Below are 18,732 nucleotides of genomic sequence, written 5' to 3'. Positions count from 1 at the left end.
AGTGGTTAGATGAATTAGGTCAGGCTAATGAAGGGTCAAATATCCACCATTATACTCCTTATCCTATATTGTGTAGATGTTTGAACATGATCTTTGTTTTCTGTTTAAAAGCAGGAAGGGCCTTCTTCACTTGTTCTTTTACCTGATTTAGTACCAAGGTTTGGAAAAGTTACTTTTGTGGATTATAATTATAATTCCCAGTAACCTGGCCATGTCAACTGGGGAATTTTGAAAGTTTAGTCCCTCAAAGTAACTTTTCTAAGGTTAATTGTACACTACTAACAGCCACGGTGGTGCAGTGGGTTAAACCCTTGTGCCAGCTGGACTGCTGACCTGAAGGTTGCCAGTTCGAATCCACAACATAGAGTGAGCTCCCGTGTATCAGTTCTATCTTACAGGCACATGAAAGAAGCCCCCCACATCATGGTAACACATCTGGGCAACATTTCTGTAGACAGCTAATTCTTTCATACCAGAAGCAACTTGCAGTAAGTTCTCAAGTTGCTTCTAACATGATTAAAAAAAGTTTAGAAGGCTTTTGTGTAAACAAGACCAAAGATTAAACACATTGGATTTGTATGAAACGACCTGTAAAATTACTCAGAGTGTAGTTTAAGCTAACTTTTTTTTCTTATTGTACTGAAACCAAATAAAAACAGGGTGTTCTTGTAGCAACAGATCTGTTGTGCCATAAACTTCCAGTCACTAGAGCCTGCTTCCTCCTTGACTGAAACTTATGGCACAATAAATCTGTTAATCTTTAAGGTGCTAATGTTTGCTAGTTTTGCTAAAGCAGTCTCATATGGCTTCTTCTCTGGAAGCTCAGGTCAGAAAACAAGGTCATGTGTGGATATCTGCCTTTGAACTCTTGTTACTACCTACCGTGTTTCCCCGAAAATAAGACAGTGTCTTATATTATTTTTTGCTCCCAAAGATGTGCTAGGTCTTATTTTTAGGGGATGTCTTATTTTTCCATGAAGAAGAATTCACATTTATTGTTGAACAAAAAAAATGAACATTTATTATATACTGTACAGTAGTTGTCATCACAAACCAACATAACCAAACCAGACAAACTATGACTCCTGTCAATAATTTCTTGTTACTACTGTATAAATATAAATAATATAACATTTTAATATATTATTACCATTATTTCCATGTACAACTGGTATGTACATTTACCGATCCTGCAAGTTCTGGTGTTTTGTTTGGCGGGCGCCGGGCATGCTTCCAAACAAAAACTTTGCTAGGTCTTACTTTTGGGGGAGGCCTTATATTTAGCAATTCAGCAAAACCTCTGCTAGGTCTTATTTTTTGGGGATGTCTTATTTTCGGGGAAACAGGGTAGCTGTCTCCAAGTGACTGAATGCACTGGACAATTGGTAAAGGCAAGCAAGGGAGGGAAGGAGAGGGCCTAAAGCAGAAAGCTCCCTAAAGCGTGGGAACTGTGCATGAGAGAGGATTTACATCACAGTCCTTCCCTCAAGAGGAGGGCATGCCGCAAAAGGACATTCTATAGAAAGCAAATAGTATGTACTGAGCACTATGTTTGTGTTCCTGATTTTAGATTAACATAGCTCTCTCATTTTAGTTCCATTCGCTTACTGACCTGATCAGTTACACTTGAAACTTCCAACGTCATTAAAAGCAAGATAAAGAATTACACTTGGAAGTCTGAAGCATGCCCTACATTTTTCTTTCCGTGAATCTGATGGTTGTTTGCTTTTATTTTAAAAATTCACTCTATTCAATGAGATAAAAGACAAGGTCAACACTTCACATGTTGCACAGCAGTACTACTTGGAAAAAGTGTAATAAGGACCCTGCGTTAATCTTTGTGTCTGCAAGGTTAGGCAAGTCAGTTGCCTTTGCCATAAAGCAAAGCTCTTTACTTCATTTCAATGGATAGAGGATTCCTTACTCTAAAATAGATGAGAAAGCACCTTTGGGCAAAGACAGTCCCTTTACATTCAATTTAGGAATTGCTGGATTGTTACTCCCACATGGATTTAATTAAACTTATTTACTTAGTCAGATAAAGGTAAAGGTTTTCCCCTGACATGAAGTCTAGTCGTGTCCGACTCTGGAGGTTGGTGCTCATCTCCATTTCTAAGCCAAAGAGCTGGCGTTGTCCATAGATATCTCCAAGGCAATGTGGCTGGCATGACTGCATGGAGTCCCGTTACCTTCCAGTTGATCTACTCACATTTGCATGTATTTGAACTGCTAGGTTGGCAGAAGCTTGGGCTAATAGCGGGAGCTCATCCCGTTCCCCGGATTCAAACTGCCGACCTTTTGGTCAGCAAGTTCAGCAGCTCAGTGGTTTAACACCAGGGTTAATTACTTAGTCAATGTGCACTTTTTTCTTCCCAAAATGAGGCCCAAGGCAACTCACAATAAAATTGTACAACTTCAAATTGAAATGTAAAATGAATAAAACAAAAAAATACACAGTAAAAAATACAGCACCCATTCAAGTTAAAAGTTTCTTCTGCTGTAAGCAAGATCCATCACCAGAAACCTGCCTGAATAAAAGAGGTATTGTCATCAGAATGGCAAGAAGGAAGCTTATTCATCTTATAAAGAAATGCTGGACTAAAGAATAGCAAAATTAATTTTTAAGGAGACTAACAAAGTTTACATTGTCCTGCCTAAAGTTTTTAGGGGTGGCAAAGTGCCTCCAGGTGAGAGAGTAGTGTTTGGGAGTTGTGTTTTGGACTCCAGCCCTCCAAATCATCAAGCCATTAACCATGCTGGCTTGATGATTCTGGGAGTTTTTATTCACAAAAGTAGCTTCCAAACTTAACCAGAGGAGAAAACAGATCTTCCAAGCTTGGACTTCTAGAATATCGGTGCCATCATTGGGAGAGATCTTTCACAATGTCTTCAGAACTGTGCATGGGATGTAGTAGGAGATACAGTGTCTTTCTTCCAGTTTCCCAACATGAGGAGAGGATCCTTTGGGTGTTCCCATCCTAAATCTTTTAGAGCTTTAATGGGGGTAACTAGAATTTTAATAGCACCCAAAAGAAACAGGTAAATGCTCAATAAAAAGTGACTCTGATCAGCAGCCACTAGAAAATACCTTCTCTAGCATTAGTTTTTGATTTTCTTTTCCCAAGGAAAGTCTCACAAAAATGCTTTGAATTGTGGGGGTAAGTTAATATTCAGTGCCTGGAAGTTGCTATAATTCATGATATGGACGTATGCAGGACTTTATAAAGATAGTTGAAACCATAGCTTCCAATGGTTGCCTCCTTCTTTCTCCTACTTGCCTAATTCATTATGCTGAATGGATTGGATCAGTACAAGGCTTTGTACAACAAGCCTCAGATTTTGGCATGCTTGGCATGCTGGTATCTTGTTCCACACAAGGCATATGCTCTCTGGGTAAATCAGAAGCATGGAAGTACTCTGTTAGTTCTGAAGGTGACAACATAGTCCTTTCATCTTGTCCCACAGAGTCTTGTTTACCACTAGTACCTGGTTTTAACATCACAGTACCATTCAGCAAAGAAAGGAATCTTGCATATTTTTATATGTTATCTTTCAGATTGCTTTTGCTTAGAGAGAGATAGCAAAAATGTTTCCAAACAGATGTTTGATGCCATCTAGGGTCTCTAAGTGAGCATGCACATCAATAGATTTGACTATGACTAAGGGAAAAAACATGTATAAGTGTGTTCATAAGTGTTTGAATAAAAAAATAGGCTTGAGCAAATTTGAATTATAACAGATTTGTTCAGATGCAGTGATAGAGGTTATATTTTGTCATCTGAAGTTTGGGAAAATAAAATGGATTGCATCATTTGCTAATTCTAATCCTTAGTCCGAATTACAGTAGAATCAATATATAGTCTGATTAATTTAGTTGGTACTAACGCTTGGATTTAGTCCAATGTTCCAGAAGATTATGCTGCTGTCTCACTTCATCCAATACCCAGTCCTATCTACGCTGCTTGCACTACCCTTGCCTTTACCCTTGTATACCCTGACCACGCCCATTGCACTATGGCAATTTTACTGTATGCGGCTGTTTGATATTCTTATGTTTTATTGAAACTGTGTTTTTAACCACTTTGTTACTTCTATTGTTTTTATTTTTATCTATGTTTTTGTTTTTGATGGATATTTGTATCTAGGGGCACTTGTCCCATGTGTAAGCCATCCGAGTTCCATTTGGGAGATGGTGGTGGGGAATAAAAATAAAGTTATTATTATTATTATATTAGTCCCACAAGTCAAAGTGGCAGCTCTTAAAAGCCTTTTCTATCATTTTGTTGACTGACACCCAAATGGGTGAAGAAGATGGAGATGGTGGCGGGGTATAAAAATAAAGTTATTATTATTATTATTATTATTATTATAGTCCCACAAGTCAAAGTGACAGCTCTAAAAAGCCCTTTTCATCATTTTGTTGACTGACACCTGAATGGACATAGAAGCCATTTCACTGTTGCATAGCAGAAAAGGAGTGTATTAGGAAGTGCTCTAGTTAAAAGACTTAGCAGGGAATTTCCCACAAAACATACGGTAAATAAGCATATTCGAATGTAAGGCGTGCCTTTCTTTGGAAAGTAAGCATACAAATGAGGGAAAGTGTAACTATTTTGCTACATCTGGCAGAATGGAGGAACCTGAGAATGAGTGCTAACAAAGAGATTTGCACTTGGCCAAGGTCAAGGACATCAAGCATTTTCGTCTTCCCATTTCCAAACTGCTTTGCTGCATAAGGACATGACTTACATATGGTTTGAAAAATGTAAGCAGAAATGTACAACAAGGAGCCTAGTTGAAAGTGATTGTAAAGAGTGCTGCCATACAATTTCAGAAAGAAAGCAGCTACTAGGCTAGTGTAATAGCTTTTTGAATAGGGTTGTTTTGGCCAGTGGCTTTGACAGAATTCCTCTGTAGCTAATAGAAATTCAACAAACACAGAGATTCGGGGGGGGGGGGGGTATATTTATTATAGTTTAATCTTTTTTAATTTAATCCAAACTGTATTATGTGTTGTTTTCTATTTTATTTTTGTATTGGACTTTGTAAAACTATGACCGAAGTATGGAATGGTTAGCTGCCTTGAGTCTCCAAGGGAAAACGCAGGGTAGAAATAAAGTAAATAATAATGATGAAAACAAGTCCCTCTGCATGGGTGGTCAGATTGGGCAGAACTGCCTGCTAAGAAGAGAGTGGAAGGAACAAAAGTGGCAATTTCCTTGTTAGTGCTTGGAGACCCAATTATATTTGACAGATCTCAGGCTGAATTGCATCATGAGAACAGTGGGAATAGCAAGGGTTGGGGTTTTTTGGTTTTGTTTTTTTTGCTTTTTAAAAATAAGATGCAAAAATATACAGGCAGTCCCCGAGTTACAAACATCCAATTTAGAAATGACGCATAGTTAAGAACAGGGGTGAGACAAAAGGACGTGAGGGAAATCTACCCCTCAAAAGGGAAATTTACTACTGAAAGAGTTATCATGGGGAAAAGGTGTCTCAACTGAAGCTTTCTCAAGATACAGAATCTCACTTAAAAAACACAGGAAACATCCAAAAGCCATTCTAGCCCACCTTATTCCTGCAGTGGCCAACCAGATGCTTTAGGGAACTCACAAAGACACGAGCACCATTGCTCTGTCCAACCGCTGGGATTTAGAGTCATTCTCTTCTCCAGCACTGGAGTTCGTATGTGGACATCTTGACTAGTATCCTTTGTTAGATTTAGATAAAGTGTTTCATGTTCCTACAGAGCTGTCCAAATCAGCTGTAGTGAGTACAGTTATTTAACTATGTCCTGTTTGGAGAAGTACTACTCTAATTTATCATGAAACCACTTATCTGAGTTTCACTTTTTAAAAAATGGATTTCTTTTTTTAAAAAATAGTATACTTACCGTCCGTTCTTTTCTTCTCAGCACCCTCTCCAGCTGCTCTCATGCTGTGGTGGCTTTGCTGTATCCCTTCTCCTGGCAGCATACCTTCATTCCTGTCCTCCCTTCTTCCATGATTGACATTGTGTGCTGTCCTACGCCATTTCTTGTTGGATTGCTGTCCAGCTCATTGCCCAAGCTAAAGGAGCTACCAGTAGAAGAGGTAAGATTAGAGCCAATAATACAGTCTACGTGTATACTCGAGGAAATTTTCAGAAGAGAATTTGACAATAGTTTTAAAAGATCTATGTAGCAAAATCTTTACTTGCAACATACTGAAAAGGATGCTGATGCTTTATTCCTCCTCCTTCCTCCTCCACGTTCAAATAAATATACAACAACCTAATGGATGTGATGCTGCTGAATTTGGGGAGCGGGGATGAGAAATTATATTAGGAAGGTGATATTCCCAAGTGGGACTCCTTGATTTGAAGCAATCTATATCTGATTTACTGTGAATGAAATTTGAATCTCATGATGAGAGTTTGCCGTCAGCTAGGAATAAGGAAGGCAATAGACTGAGCTCATTCATTTCTCTTCTGAGTTCTGCCTTCCGTTTTCACTGCTGGGTATGAAACCCCTTTTGTGCAAAGCTTCTGCTTAAGTGAATGTGCTGGGCATTCCATACACTGCAGGATCATTGTCCTTTTCATATATTGACGGTGTAGAATCAAACTCTTGGGACTACAGGATCATATATTGGAGGTATATTGTTAGGCAAAGTTTTGTGTAACACGTCCCTTTCCAGAAAGTAAAATGATGATAAAATGTTTCCAGACATCCATATAAAAACTTTTCTGTGTTGATTCTCTTTAGGCATTGATGGTGAACCTTGGATCAGATCGTTTCATTAGACAGGTACTGCAATTTTTTTTAGTGCTTTGAAGTGGCCAAACTCTTCATTTCTCATTACAAAAAAGAGCAGCAAGAGTTACACTGTCATCTGAGAACGAGAAAATCTGGTGGTAGCTCATAAATAATCACTCTTCCATGAAGAAGTGAAGGATATTGAAAAGACATCAAGCAGATTTATGCCTTAGGACTGGGGTGTGGAACCTCAAGCCCTGGGATCACATCTCATTTTGGGAACTGAATTCACTCCTCTGGGTTTTCTCCATGAACCATGCATTCTTTCTAGTGAAACTAGTATTTGGCAGTTTCTTGTCTGTTGTATATGTTTCCCTGCATTCTAAATGTTGGCTATACCTTTCCCTAGACTTGTTATTAGTAAGAATTTTAGCTAAAATATGCTGTTCTTTGTACTCTCACCCTTTTGACTTTGGCCCTGCCTACCACTGAGTGTTACCCCTGAGAACCAAGCTAGAGTGGATTTCACTCCTCAGGCTGAAAAGAGTTCCTTACCCTTGTCATGGGATGTTCTACCACTCTCTTTGCAAGATTTGCTGCCAGCATAGGAGAACAGCCATTTGTTTGTAATTCACTCCTGCATGTATGACTGTACTGCTTGAATGTAACTGAAGAAATCCTGGTGCTGTCAGTTTCTCACAGCTCAGTTTCCAGTCCAGTGCATGGGCACCTTTGCTGCACTGCAGCCATGGGCTTTTCATAGGCCGGTCGCACAAAACTTACATTTAATTAATAACCATGAGTATAGTACACATTGTACCAGTGTTGAAAGTTGTGTTTCTTGAGACAGGTTTGCCTTAGAAAAAAAAATACTGCACTTGGTTCTTAGGTCTCCTGCTCCTAATAGATCCAGTTTCATTGTTTTTTATATGTATTCCTTTGAGAGCTCCTGCTTTGCTGTCCTTCCATTCTAAAATGGGAAGCACTTTGAAGCAGCAACTTCCCTTCATTCTTCCTGTGCTTGTACTGGGAGATAAAGGAGATGCAGTGGGTGAGAGGGTTGGAATAGGCCTTACTAATTGTTGAATAGTTGGTTTCCACTTATGAAATTGTGAATTGGTCCCATTTCTCTCATGCATGGAGCATGTGGACTGATTGGGGTTAATGCCCTACTAAACAGTGATAGCACATTCTTTCCTGTGTTTGCTATCAATCCGATTTCTGTTCTGTTCTCACTAAAATTGTCATAAAATAGCATCCAAAAATAAATCATTCTGAAAGTCACAGAAGTGTTTCTTACTATATTTGCAATATGTTTTCATATTAAATTCCTAAAATTCTAAAATTTCAAGGTCTAACGTTAGACTTGGAAAGTTGAAGCCCTGGTGTTATTTTCCCTCTTTTAGATGGATGATGAAGACACACTTTTGCCTAGGAAACTGCAAGCAGCTCTGGAGCAGGCTCTAGAGAGGAAGAATGATTTAATAAACCAGGATTCAGACAGTGAATCAGATGAGGGTAAGAGAGATTGGGAACAAATTGTGTTTACAGAAAACTATTTGCAAAATGAGGAATAACATGTCCTTGGAAACTAAAGAGGCAAGCAGGAATGTTGTGTGTAAATGGATCAACTTACTGCAGAAAGTTTTTTTTTTTCAACATTAGAAATGCATTTCACAACAGCAAACAATTTGTGGGAGTATTAAATGATGATGCATCTTACTTTTCAAAACATTACAGAGCCTGTGATGAAAATATTTCGTTTCAACATTGTAGTTGATTGTAAGGATTTTTGAGTGCTGAATATGAAAAACATAATAAAAATGTCATACTACACACAGTTCTTTCACAATTTTATTTTTTTTAAATCATTTCAGTTGTTACTCAGTTTTGATTAAATTTGGACACGGTTGTTCTGGTGTGATCCCATTTAGTGCTTTTGAACATATTTTAATGTGTTATATACACAATTAAAGTGTCTATTAGAAATCTTAATCACATATTACTCAGTCACATATTACAAAATCAAAACATTAAAGCAAGTCATGGAAAACAAACCTGTATGTAATGGGGCCAATCTGAGGTCATTTTTCGTTTTAGAATGCCACATTTCTATAAAACCAGCAGACACTTTTTTTAAAAAAAAATGTATGATCCTCAGTTTTGAAGGTCTGTGCTATCACACATTACTAATCATTGGATTATATGAGAATTATAAGACAATCATTCTGGGAAGTCACTTCCATTGGTATGTTTATGACACATTTTTTTTGTTAGTCTGTGAGGATATAATTACAGGATTTGATGCTGTGCTTTTCCCAAAGGAGGGAAGGAAGAAGCTGCATTTCGTTTAAAGAAATTTGCTGTGTTGACCTCAATCATTGTAGCTTTCCTAGGAAATCATCTAATAACATCAGGCTTTGTCAAATTTGGCTTTGCAGTTTGTTGCACGAACATCAGTGAGATTGTGCTTTTTTAAATCAAATACGCCTTTGCAGGACTAAAGCACAAGCTATGCCCCATCCCCAGATGTTTGGGGCTCCTAGAAGCTCAAGCCAGCTTGTCCAGTGGTCAGGAATTCTGGGAGCTGAAGTCCAAAACACCATTTTTGTGACACGTTCATTAACTCTAATTCATCTACTGGTGTTGCATTTTTTCACCCGAAAGTGGTGATGTCCCCGTAGTAATCAACACAATAACTGCTCATAATCAGTGACAACATCACCAAAAGAAAAAAACCCCTGGATTGTTTGATTATTCATTACTTGTGAACAGAAAGAGACATCCTGGGAGGGCTGTATGGTGCAACAGTGTGTTTTGGCACACACCATAGCAACCAGTACAGTTGCTGAGTTTGGGAGACAACTATGGCAGTTGATGAAATCTAGGGCAGGCAGCAGCAACCTCAGTAATGCAAGTTGCTGGGATAGGACATACCATGTGGCCTCCCTGGCTCTTGGAAGTTGTCCAACTCCAATTTAGTGGCATATCTGGTGGCAAAGAATGTCATTGATTATGCATTTGTTGGTAGAGTTTTACACATTTTTCTTGTTTTTTGGAATCTAAAGAGCTTTTTATTAAACTGATTAATTTTATCAATGATCATACTACTAACTCTACTGTGAATGGAGTATGAAAAGAGTTTCTTGGCTTTTTCTCTCAAGGTAAAAAATCAACTTTTTTCTAACTTGTTCTGTGAGTGATGGAAGAGCTCACTGGCCAGTTTGTCTGAAGATCAGGTTATCATTGAAACTTTTTGCATTAGTGAATTATAGCTTGTCTAAGTCATATAGAACGTATACACTGGATTTTTGTCTGGCTCTGAAAGGAACAAAAGGGGCTCTAAATCCATCTGCAAACTGTGGTTTAAGATCTTGGTTTATTTTAATTCTGGCATTCATACTTTCCCAGTTCAAATACAATACAAATACTGTAATTAATTGATGCAGGAAGACTTCAGTTGTGGGAGACCATGAAGAAAAAAGGGGAAATCAGAGTGAGGATAGAATAGCCTAAGGCTTGAGCTTAATACGTTGAATTAAATATAAAACTTATAGCCTAATGATGAACAGAAGTATTGCTTATATAGGGTTATAGGAAAATGAAACTGGCAAGGGCAAATGGAGGAATCAGGAAAATGCATGTCCAATTTTACTATACATGCTTAGCTGTGCAGTGTTTATTTTTATTTTCTTGCAGAATGTAATACCTTGAATGGCTTAGTGTCAGAAGTTTTCATCCGTTTCTTTGTGGAGACGATTGGACATTATTCCCTTTTCCTAACTCAAAATGAAAAGGCAGAGAGAGTCTTCCAGAGAGAGGCCTTCCGCAAATCTGTAGCTTCAAAGAGCATCCGTCGTTTTCTAGAAGTTTTCATGGAATCTCAGATGTTTGCTGGGTTTATTCAAGATAGAGAATTGAGAAAATGTAGGGCAAAAGGTAAGGCCCATTAATTAAGCTGCAGAAAAGAAATGGATTCTGTTAATGAGTATATCTGAATACAGTGGGCCCTCAGTATTTGGTGGGGTTTGATTCCAGGAGCCCTCTATGGATACCAAAATCCATGCTCGTCCCATTACTTCCAGTGGTGTAGGAAATGGTGCAGGAAAATTGTGCCTTTACATAAAATGGCAAACAACTTAAATGAGTACCAGGAGGAATCTGAGGATCTATGAAATGGCAGAAATATGCCTACAAATCAGCATAGTACTTGGCAAATGGCAAAATTAAGATTGGCTTTTTGGACACACACACACATACCTTGAACATTTTCAAGATGTGGTTGGTTAAATCCATGGATGCAGAAAGTTTGAATGTAGATGGCAAACTCTATATATTTAGCTGAGGAACAGAGCCTGGAAAATCCATCATACTGGTTAGAAGATTCCTGGAGTCCTAGTCTGAAAGGTAACTTTTCCAAGCTCTATCATGGCAGAAAGCATTTAGTGCATCAGCAGAACTGATGTTTGTTAGTTGTCTTATTCAAACCTCACTGCAACCTCTGTCTTGATTTGCAGTAAGGTACTTTAGTATGTGCCACTCATATGAACTGGGACTTACAAAGTACATTATATTACTAGAAGAAATATCCAGCTTTGCAAATTTAGGAAATTTCCATCCTACCCTAATATTATTTCCCTTTCTCTCTGCTTTGTCTCTCTTCTCCTTTCTTCCTCAATGATCTTTCTCTTTATCCTGATGCATGTTCATCCCTTTCCCTGCTTCCTTCCCTTTGTTTTCTTAAGTGTTTGAGGAGTTGTGTAATCCCTTAGAGATCCTCTGGAGAAATGAATATTGTTTGCTTTCCTGCAAGTTTCTCTCTGTTAGTCAGAGAAAATTAAAGAAATCTGCTATGTAATGAAGTACAGTTGTAGTGCAGAATGCAGTCAGATTTTAAATAATTGAAACCAATCAGTTTTGAAAACAAAGTTACCATACCACCTGTGTATCAGTCCTACATTTCAGATGTCGAGTTTCATGGTGTTAGGGCTTCAGAAATTAGGTTTTATATGAGTTTAATTCAGTTCACATTTCTACATAGGGAAGACCCCTTTTTTTGTGGATTGTCATATAAAATAATTTACATGGCTTCCATGCTTCACATTTACTGGGCACATCCTGTAAGACTGCTGATTCCATTATGGATATTATGCTGAATTCAATGAGAAATTATTATCCTAAGATATTGTTTGACTGCCTGATTCTGTTAAGGATGTAAGAAGGTATGTGGAAGGGAGGAAAAGCTGGTGGCCATGATATAGGAAGGCATAGTCCTCTGTGAAGGATGGAAATTCATAAAGGCTTTGGAAATACTCTTCTAAAAGCAATGTGGAAAAAGCTCTCTGAAAACTAGTTCTCTGGCTGTGACAAAGACAAAAGCACCAAGACTTGGTCGTCTGTCACTTGGAAAAAAAAATCAGTGATTTCTCTTTCATCCAATTCCCGTAGGCCTCTTTGAACAACGGGTTGAACAATATTTGGAGGAGCTTCCAGACACTGAACAAAGTGGAGTAAATAAATTTCTACGAGGTCTTGGTAAGGAACTTGGCTTTGACTTATTTGAATCTAGGCTTGTGCACATATTGAGAAAATGGTATAAAGCACATTCTGTTCCTATAAGCCTCTTCTTTGTAGCATCTGCCAGCTATAGCAGTGGAGCAGGAATTTATTAAAAAGTAATAGAACTTCTATTTCCAGGAAATTGCTGAACTATTTAATAGTGTTGGTAACACATTTTGTTTCATAATTAAACATGTAAATCAATTACAGGGGGCTTCTGTTGGTCAAATGAAATGCTGAAAAGGATGCTTCTGTAGAACTGACCTAGAGTTTTTTCCTGGGTCTTTTCTTAACTTCTAAGTGCAGTGTATTTGCTTTCAGTGCATTTGAAAGATCTACCCCATTTATAGTGTAATGTGAAAGTAATTTCTCCTGGCATTCCAAAAGAAAACAATTCACATAAAGCGAGAGATGCATTTCAAAATGTTACTCCTACATGTGCACATTCATGGATATTTTGTGAGCCTTTGTTGGTGTGCTCAAAATGATAAGCACACAGAACATAGAATCAGACAAAGGACAAGTCTATTTGATAATGCCCTTATATTTGAAATCCATTTATTCTTGCCATCTTCTGCTGTATATCCAGTTTTCCTTCCCTCTTGATGCCATTATCCCCAAACCAAAACTCTCATAGGTCCCAAGTAAACAGAACATCGGAGTGCTCCACCAGATAGGCAATAGTAGATAAATACGAGTTTATTCCATTTCTTGATTCTGGACTTCATAACATTGCTTATTTAAATTTAATCTGTTTCTATGACGTTTGTAAGCTGCCCTGAGATCTCTTGATATAGGGCAGGGTATAAATTTTTCAATAATTAAAATATGTAAACTGCATCCAGACGCCATAAATATCCCAAGGTTGTGTGTCTCTCCCATGCCCTGCTTTGTAATGTGACTGTAGGAAGGGTTTAACTGTAATGTAGGAAGGGTTTCCTTCCATTGTCCTCTTCCCCCATACAACACTGACATCCACAGGAGTAATCAGATTGCCCAGCGTACAAAACGAACGACCAAGTAAACAGAAGTGTGAGTGTGTTAATCCCTGCCTGACTAGGTGTAGGAAGTATCCAGCCCCTACGTTGGGCTTGAAAAGTCACAACTGGTGCCAGAAATATGTGGTAAATAAACTTAGATAGGAGGTAAGCCGCTTAGCCATTAAAATAAATAAATACACATGCACATACACACCAAAACACAAAACACCCTGCTCTGAACAGATACAAATCCTGAAGTTTTTTGTCCATCTGAATGAGCCTAAAATGATAATTCTGCCTCTTTTGTCTAGAGTAGTTCTCTGCAGCCAGTCAGGGCAACTGGTTTTTAGTTTCTCGAGGGGGCTTTCTTGAGTTACCTTGTGCAGCTTCTGGGATTTGGTATGTCCTCAGTTATTCTCTCTAACTCTGAATCATGTCAATTTCTTTCTTTGTCACTGGGTGGAGCAGCAACTGGGAAAGAGCATATAAGAAGTCACTACTTTATACTGTGGAGAATCTCCACCCTCAATGGGGTCTCGTGTCCACCCTTTCACCACACAAAAGTCAGGTTATTGGGAGCCATCACATCTAGGTGCTGGGTGTGCTTTGACACAGCAGTTAACAAAACTTCTCTCACCCCTTCAGATTCCCAGTACTATAGTCCTATGTGGGATGCCTTAGCACTTTCTCACCAGAATTGAATATCTACATACTCACTGCCAGCATATCTCCTAGATAACATTACTGTGCTAATTAGTATGAAAATGATTTCAGTCTCATTTAGATCTTGAAAATAAGTTTGAAACAAAAGATGAAAGGTACTGTAGTGTTATGTGTTGTCGAAGGTTTTCATGGCTGAAATCACTGGGTTGCTGTGAGTTTTCCAGGCTGTGTGGCCATGTCCCAGAAGCATTCTCTCCTGACATTTCACCCACATCTATGGTAGCCATTCTGCCATAAATGTGGATGAAACGTCAGGAGAGAATGCTTCTGAAACATGGCCATACAGCCCGTAAAACTTACAGCAACCCACTGTAGCATTATGCTTCCTTTGATTTATGAATAAGGTATTGCCCTTACCAGTTGCCTATACTGAAGGCTACACATTCTCCACCACAGCTATACTGCCTTTAAAACTATTTCTCAGTAACCAAATATTATACTATGGACAAACTGGATGCCACAGCCTCTTTACAGGAGTAGTAGTAGTGATATTAATAATAGTATTTCTTACTTGCCTCTCCTTGTGGCTTGATGCAGGTTACAATATAGCTAAAACACATAATCATTCAAACTAAATTTAGATAAAACCCAAGCAATAACGAAAAATATGACTGAAATCAGACAAAAAAGTTTAATAGAAAAAACAGGACTAAAAATAACAACGAAGATGAAATACCTGGGAATCTACATATCAGCAAACAACAACCATCTTATAAAACACAATTACGATTGTAAGTGGAAAGAAATAAAGAAGGATCTTAACATCTGGAACAACCAAGGACTATCTTTACTAGGGAGAATAGCAGCGATAAAGACTTATATACTTCCGAAGATGCTATTCTTATTCCAAAACTTACCTATAATTAAGACCCTAAAACCCTTCTCCGAATGGCAGAAAGACATATCAAAATTCATATGGCAGGGACGAAAGCCAAGGATAAAGCTCAAAAACCTCACAGATGATAGAACTAGAGGTGGAATGAACCTTCCAAACTTACACTTATACTACAAGGCCTGTGCGTTATCATGGGTCAGAAACTGGTTGTTTCTTAAGAGTAAGAAAATTTTAAATTTAGAAGGCTATAACCTCAAATCAGGCTGGCACATTCACACATGGGGCACTCCAGATAGAACCGAAATGAGAACCTTCAAGAACCACACCATAAGAGACTCCCTGAATAAGATCTGGATGAAATATAAAAACAGGATGTTTCCAAAAACCCCTCTGTGGCTCTCGCCTTTAGAAGTAACCCTGAAGTATCACCGAAGAAAATCGAATTGGCCTACGTATAAAGATATTATAATAAGACACGATAATAACTACTATCTAAAATCTCAAGAAGAAATACAAAAAGTATTCCCGCAAATAACATGGCTACATTACAGGCAAATAAATGAACGATTCAACAAGGATAAGCAAATAGGATTCATGAATAAAGACTCAGATTGGGAAAAAATTTTGGATTCCGAAAATAAGACGATCACAAAGATATATAAAAAGCTACTGGAATGGGATACCGAAACAGAGCACGTAAAGACATGCATGACCCAATGGGCAAGGGATTTTGGAAGACCAATCCTGTATGAAGAATGGGAAAGGATATGGAATAAAAATGTAAAAACTTGCTACACCTCGGATCTGAAAGAGAACCTGTACAAAATGATGTACAGATGGTATATAACACCGAAAAAGCTAGGGTATTACAAGAAGGAAATATATACAAAATGCTGGAAATGTCATGAACAAGAGGGGAACTTTTTCCACATGTGGTGGATGTGTATAAAAACAAAGAAGTACTGGAAAGAAATTCACAAAGAATGTCGAAAAATTCTGAAAAAAGAGATCCCATTTAAACCAGAAGTATATCTCTTAGGCCTGACAAATATAAAATTAGAAACAAATGACGAAAGGATGCTAAACTTCTTAGTTACAAGTGCTAGAATTGTATTTGCCAGATTATGGAGACAAAGCCAAATACCAACGACGGACGAATGGTTAGTAAAGATATGGGACATAAAAAATATGGATAAACTAACTTTTCTAATGAAGAAACAACAAGGGAACCCAATAAAAGAAACGGACTGGTCCAAATTTGAGGATTACATAAGGCAAAGAAAGGAACAAACAGAGAATATATACTAAGAAATAAGTTAACGGGCAAAAAACGAGGAAAACACCTAAGGATGAACAGGACAATCTAAATGAGTGGAAATGGAAAACCGCTAACGGAAACTGGCGCAGTATACTAAAGAAGAAATCTCACTCCCACTCTAATCATCTTACTCACTCCCTCGTTCCCTTCCCCCTTCCCTCATTGACCCTGCATGAAACCCCTTCCCTCTCACACCCTCCCCCGTGACAGCCCCCCCTCTTCCCTAATGTCTGATTACCCCCTCTCAGTTTTAATCAATGTATTAAAAGAAACAAATAAAAAGTATATTAAAAAAAAACACATAATCATTATAAAAATATTTATTTTACAGTATTTATATTCCGCCCTTCTCACCCCGAAGGGGACTCAGGGCGGATTACAATGAACATATATATGGCAAACATTCAGTGCCATCAGACAAGCAGCATACATTATAGACACACACAGAGGCAATTTTAACATTTTCAGCTTCGTGAGGGTATGCTCGATTCTGGCCACAGGGGGAGCTGTTGCTTCATCATCCACAAGTGACACAGAGTGCTATACTTCCTCATTCCTTTCCATGTGCTGCTGGCAGTTTTATGGTGTTGTAAATTAGTTAAATTAGCCTCCCGCATAAAGCGTACCTAAATTTCCTAGTTGACAGATGCAACTGTGTTTCGGACTGCTTAAGTAAACAGCAAGCTGGGCTATTTAATTTCAGGGGCTTAACCCGACCCGGGCTTTGAACTCATGCCCTCTCGGTCAGTAGTGATTTATTGCAGCTGGCTACTCTACAAATCCCATCTCCTTGAAATTTTGTCACGATCAGCCCACGGACCAGGGGACTACTCCGCCCAAGTTTCGGAGAGTTTCGATCACCGGCTGAGTTTTTGCGAATTTTTTAATTTATTTTTTGAAAAGTATTTTTTACGAGAAAACTACAAATCCCATCTCCTTGAAATTTTGTCACGATCAGCCCACGGACCAGGGGACTACTCCGCCCAAGTTTCGGAGAGTTTCGATTACCGGCTGAGTTTTTGCGAATTTTTTAATTTATAGCTGCACCACAGCCCGGCCCCATATACACATACACATATTAAAACTTATTTCTACTAAAAACATATATTAAAATACACAGAATAATGATTAAAATATAATAGACACAAGACGTGAGTTTAACATTCATTATTAAAACTGGCTGGGTAGGCCTGCTGGAAGAGATAGGTCTTCAGATGTGTTTTAAATTTTGACAGTTCACTTAACCATTGGATATTGAAGCCTGACTGTTTTAAATGCATATTAGTAACTGAGATGTGTGCATGTCCCTCTTTTGTCAATGTAGGAAATAAAATGAAGTTTCTTCACAAGAAGAATTGATTCTACTGGGATGTGGATCCAAAGACTATTTATGACACTGGGCACAGAGCACCACCTGCAGCTTTTCCGATGCTGTTGCCGGAGGAGAGAAAATGAACTGGTCTAAGTTTAAGTGACTGCAAATGCTGGTTTATTGTGAATCAGCAAAATAATTATTATTATGTTCTTGGATAGTTACTGTAAATAACGTGCTGTAAGTGTCCCTAATTTTTTTTCTGTCAAGGGCAGGGACGAATGTGGTAATATTTGTATATTCCTAAAAATAACAGGTGCTTCTTTCTTTAGTACGAACTGAGTGATGTTTGGTGGAAACTAAATAGCTAATTATGTGCAGCTGACTGTCTCAGCAAAACCACTGACTTCCAATGGATGTTTGTAAGAGCTCCGTGGTGAACTGTGGGAATGAAAGGACTCCAGTGTGGGAAATTAGAGGCAGAGGTAAAAGAAAGAGGAGCCATATATATATATGACAGAGTTTATATTTTTCAGTAGATTGCTTTCTAATTCATTTTTCAAGAGAAAATAGCCAGTTACTCTGCAAGAAGGTACTTGATCCACAGTCACAGATTATCTACCTTGTTTTAAATGATGGTCAGTAAATTGTAATACATTCTGCACTATGATTGCTAAACATTGAAAAATCTCTAGCCTTTTGACCGACAGGCTGCAAGTGATTTGGTACAGTCCATCTTTTCCTAATGTATGATTTCTAATAAATTGTGTAAATATTTATGTCAAATATCCTGATCTGTTGAATTCTTATAACGTTTTGGTTTCTGTAGAATACCAGTTCTGAGTATCCTCCTCCTCGTCACTATTATTCTTTCATTAGGCTGAGATCCTTTGTCATCATCATAGAGGAACCCTATGAATCCTTCTTGCACAACCAGATAGTCACCTTATTGAAGCACCTTTGAGGCAATGGGGATTGGAGGGCTGTGAAGCGATGCCCATAGCACCCTTGCAGTTGTAGGGTGTCTTGGGGAATAGGCAGCTGGAGAGAGCCCATGGGGTCCCACCATAACCAATTGTAGAAAGGCACCCTGTGACAAGGAGCAGGCTACATTTCCCAGCCCCATTCTCCTATGTTTTGGTCCAGGTGCTGCTAGGCTGCACAAGTAGATTTTTGGGTTCACGCTTGGCCATTTGGGACCATAAATGTGATGTCAGCCTATATCCTAATACAGTAGAGTCTCACTTATCCAACATTTGCTTACCCAAC

The 18,732-nt window shown here is 38.4% G+C and overlaps 1 protein-coding gene across 5 annotated transcripts in view; it reads left to right on the top strand.

Moving 5' to 3' along the window:
- Positions 1–18,249, top strand: part of dennd2b (DENN domain containing 2B) — a 178,760-nt gene extending 160,511 nt beyond the window's left edge. For all 5 annotated transcript variants that reach the window (XM_008107133.3, XM_062967694.1, XM_008107127.3 and 2 more), the window contains 6 exons: positions 5,915–6,092; positions 6,746–6,787; positions 8,143–8,254; positions 10,436–10,675; positions 12,185–12,271; positions 17,476–18,249. In XM_008107133.3, coding sequence (XP_008105340.1) covers positions 5,915–6,092; positions 6,746–6,787; positions 8,143–8,254; positions 10,436–10,675; positions 12,185–12,271; positions 17,476–17,510 — 694 coding nt within the window. In that variant the 3' untranslated portion in view covers positions 17,511–18,249. The remainder of the gene's footprint in view (positions 1–5,914; positions 6,093–6,745; positions 6,788–8,142; positions 8,255–10,435; positions 10,676–12,184; positions 12,272–17,475) is intronic.
- The last annotated feature ends 483 nt before the right edge of the window (positions 18,250–18,732 follow it).

The sequence above is a fragment of the Anolis carolinensis genome, chromosome 1, assembly GCF_035594765.1.
Source record: "Anolis carolinensis isolate JA03-04 chromosome 1, rAnoCar3.1.pri, whole genome shotgun sequence".
Taxonomy (NCBI): Eukaryota; Metazoa; Chordata; class Lepidosauria; order Squamata; family Dactyloidae; genus Anolis; species Anolis carolinensis.
The sequence above is the reverse complement of the archived record's forward strand: the minus strand, read 5'-3'. Positions and strand labels throughout refer to the sequence as shown.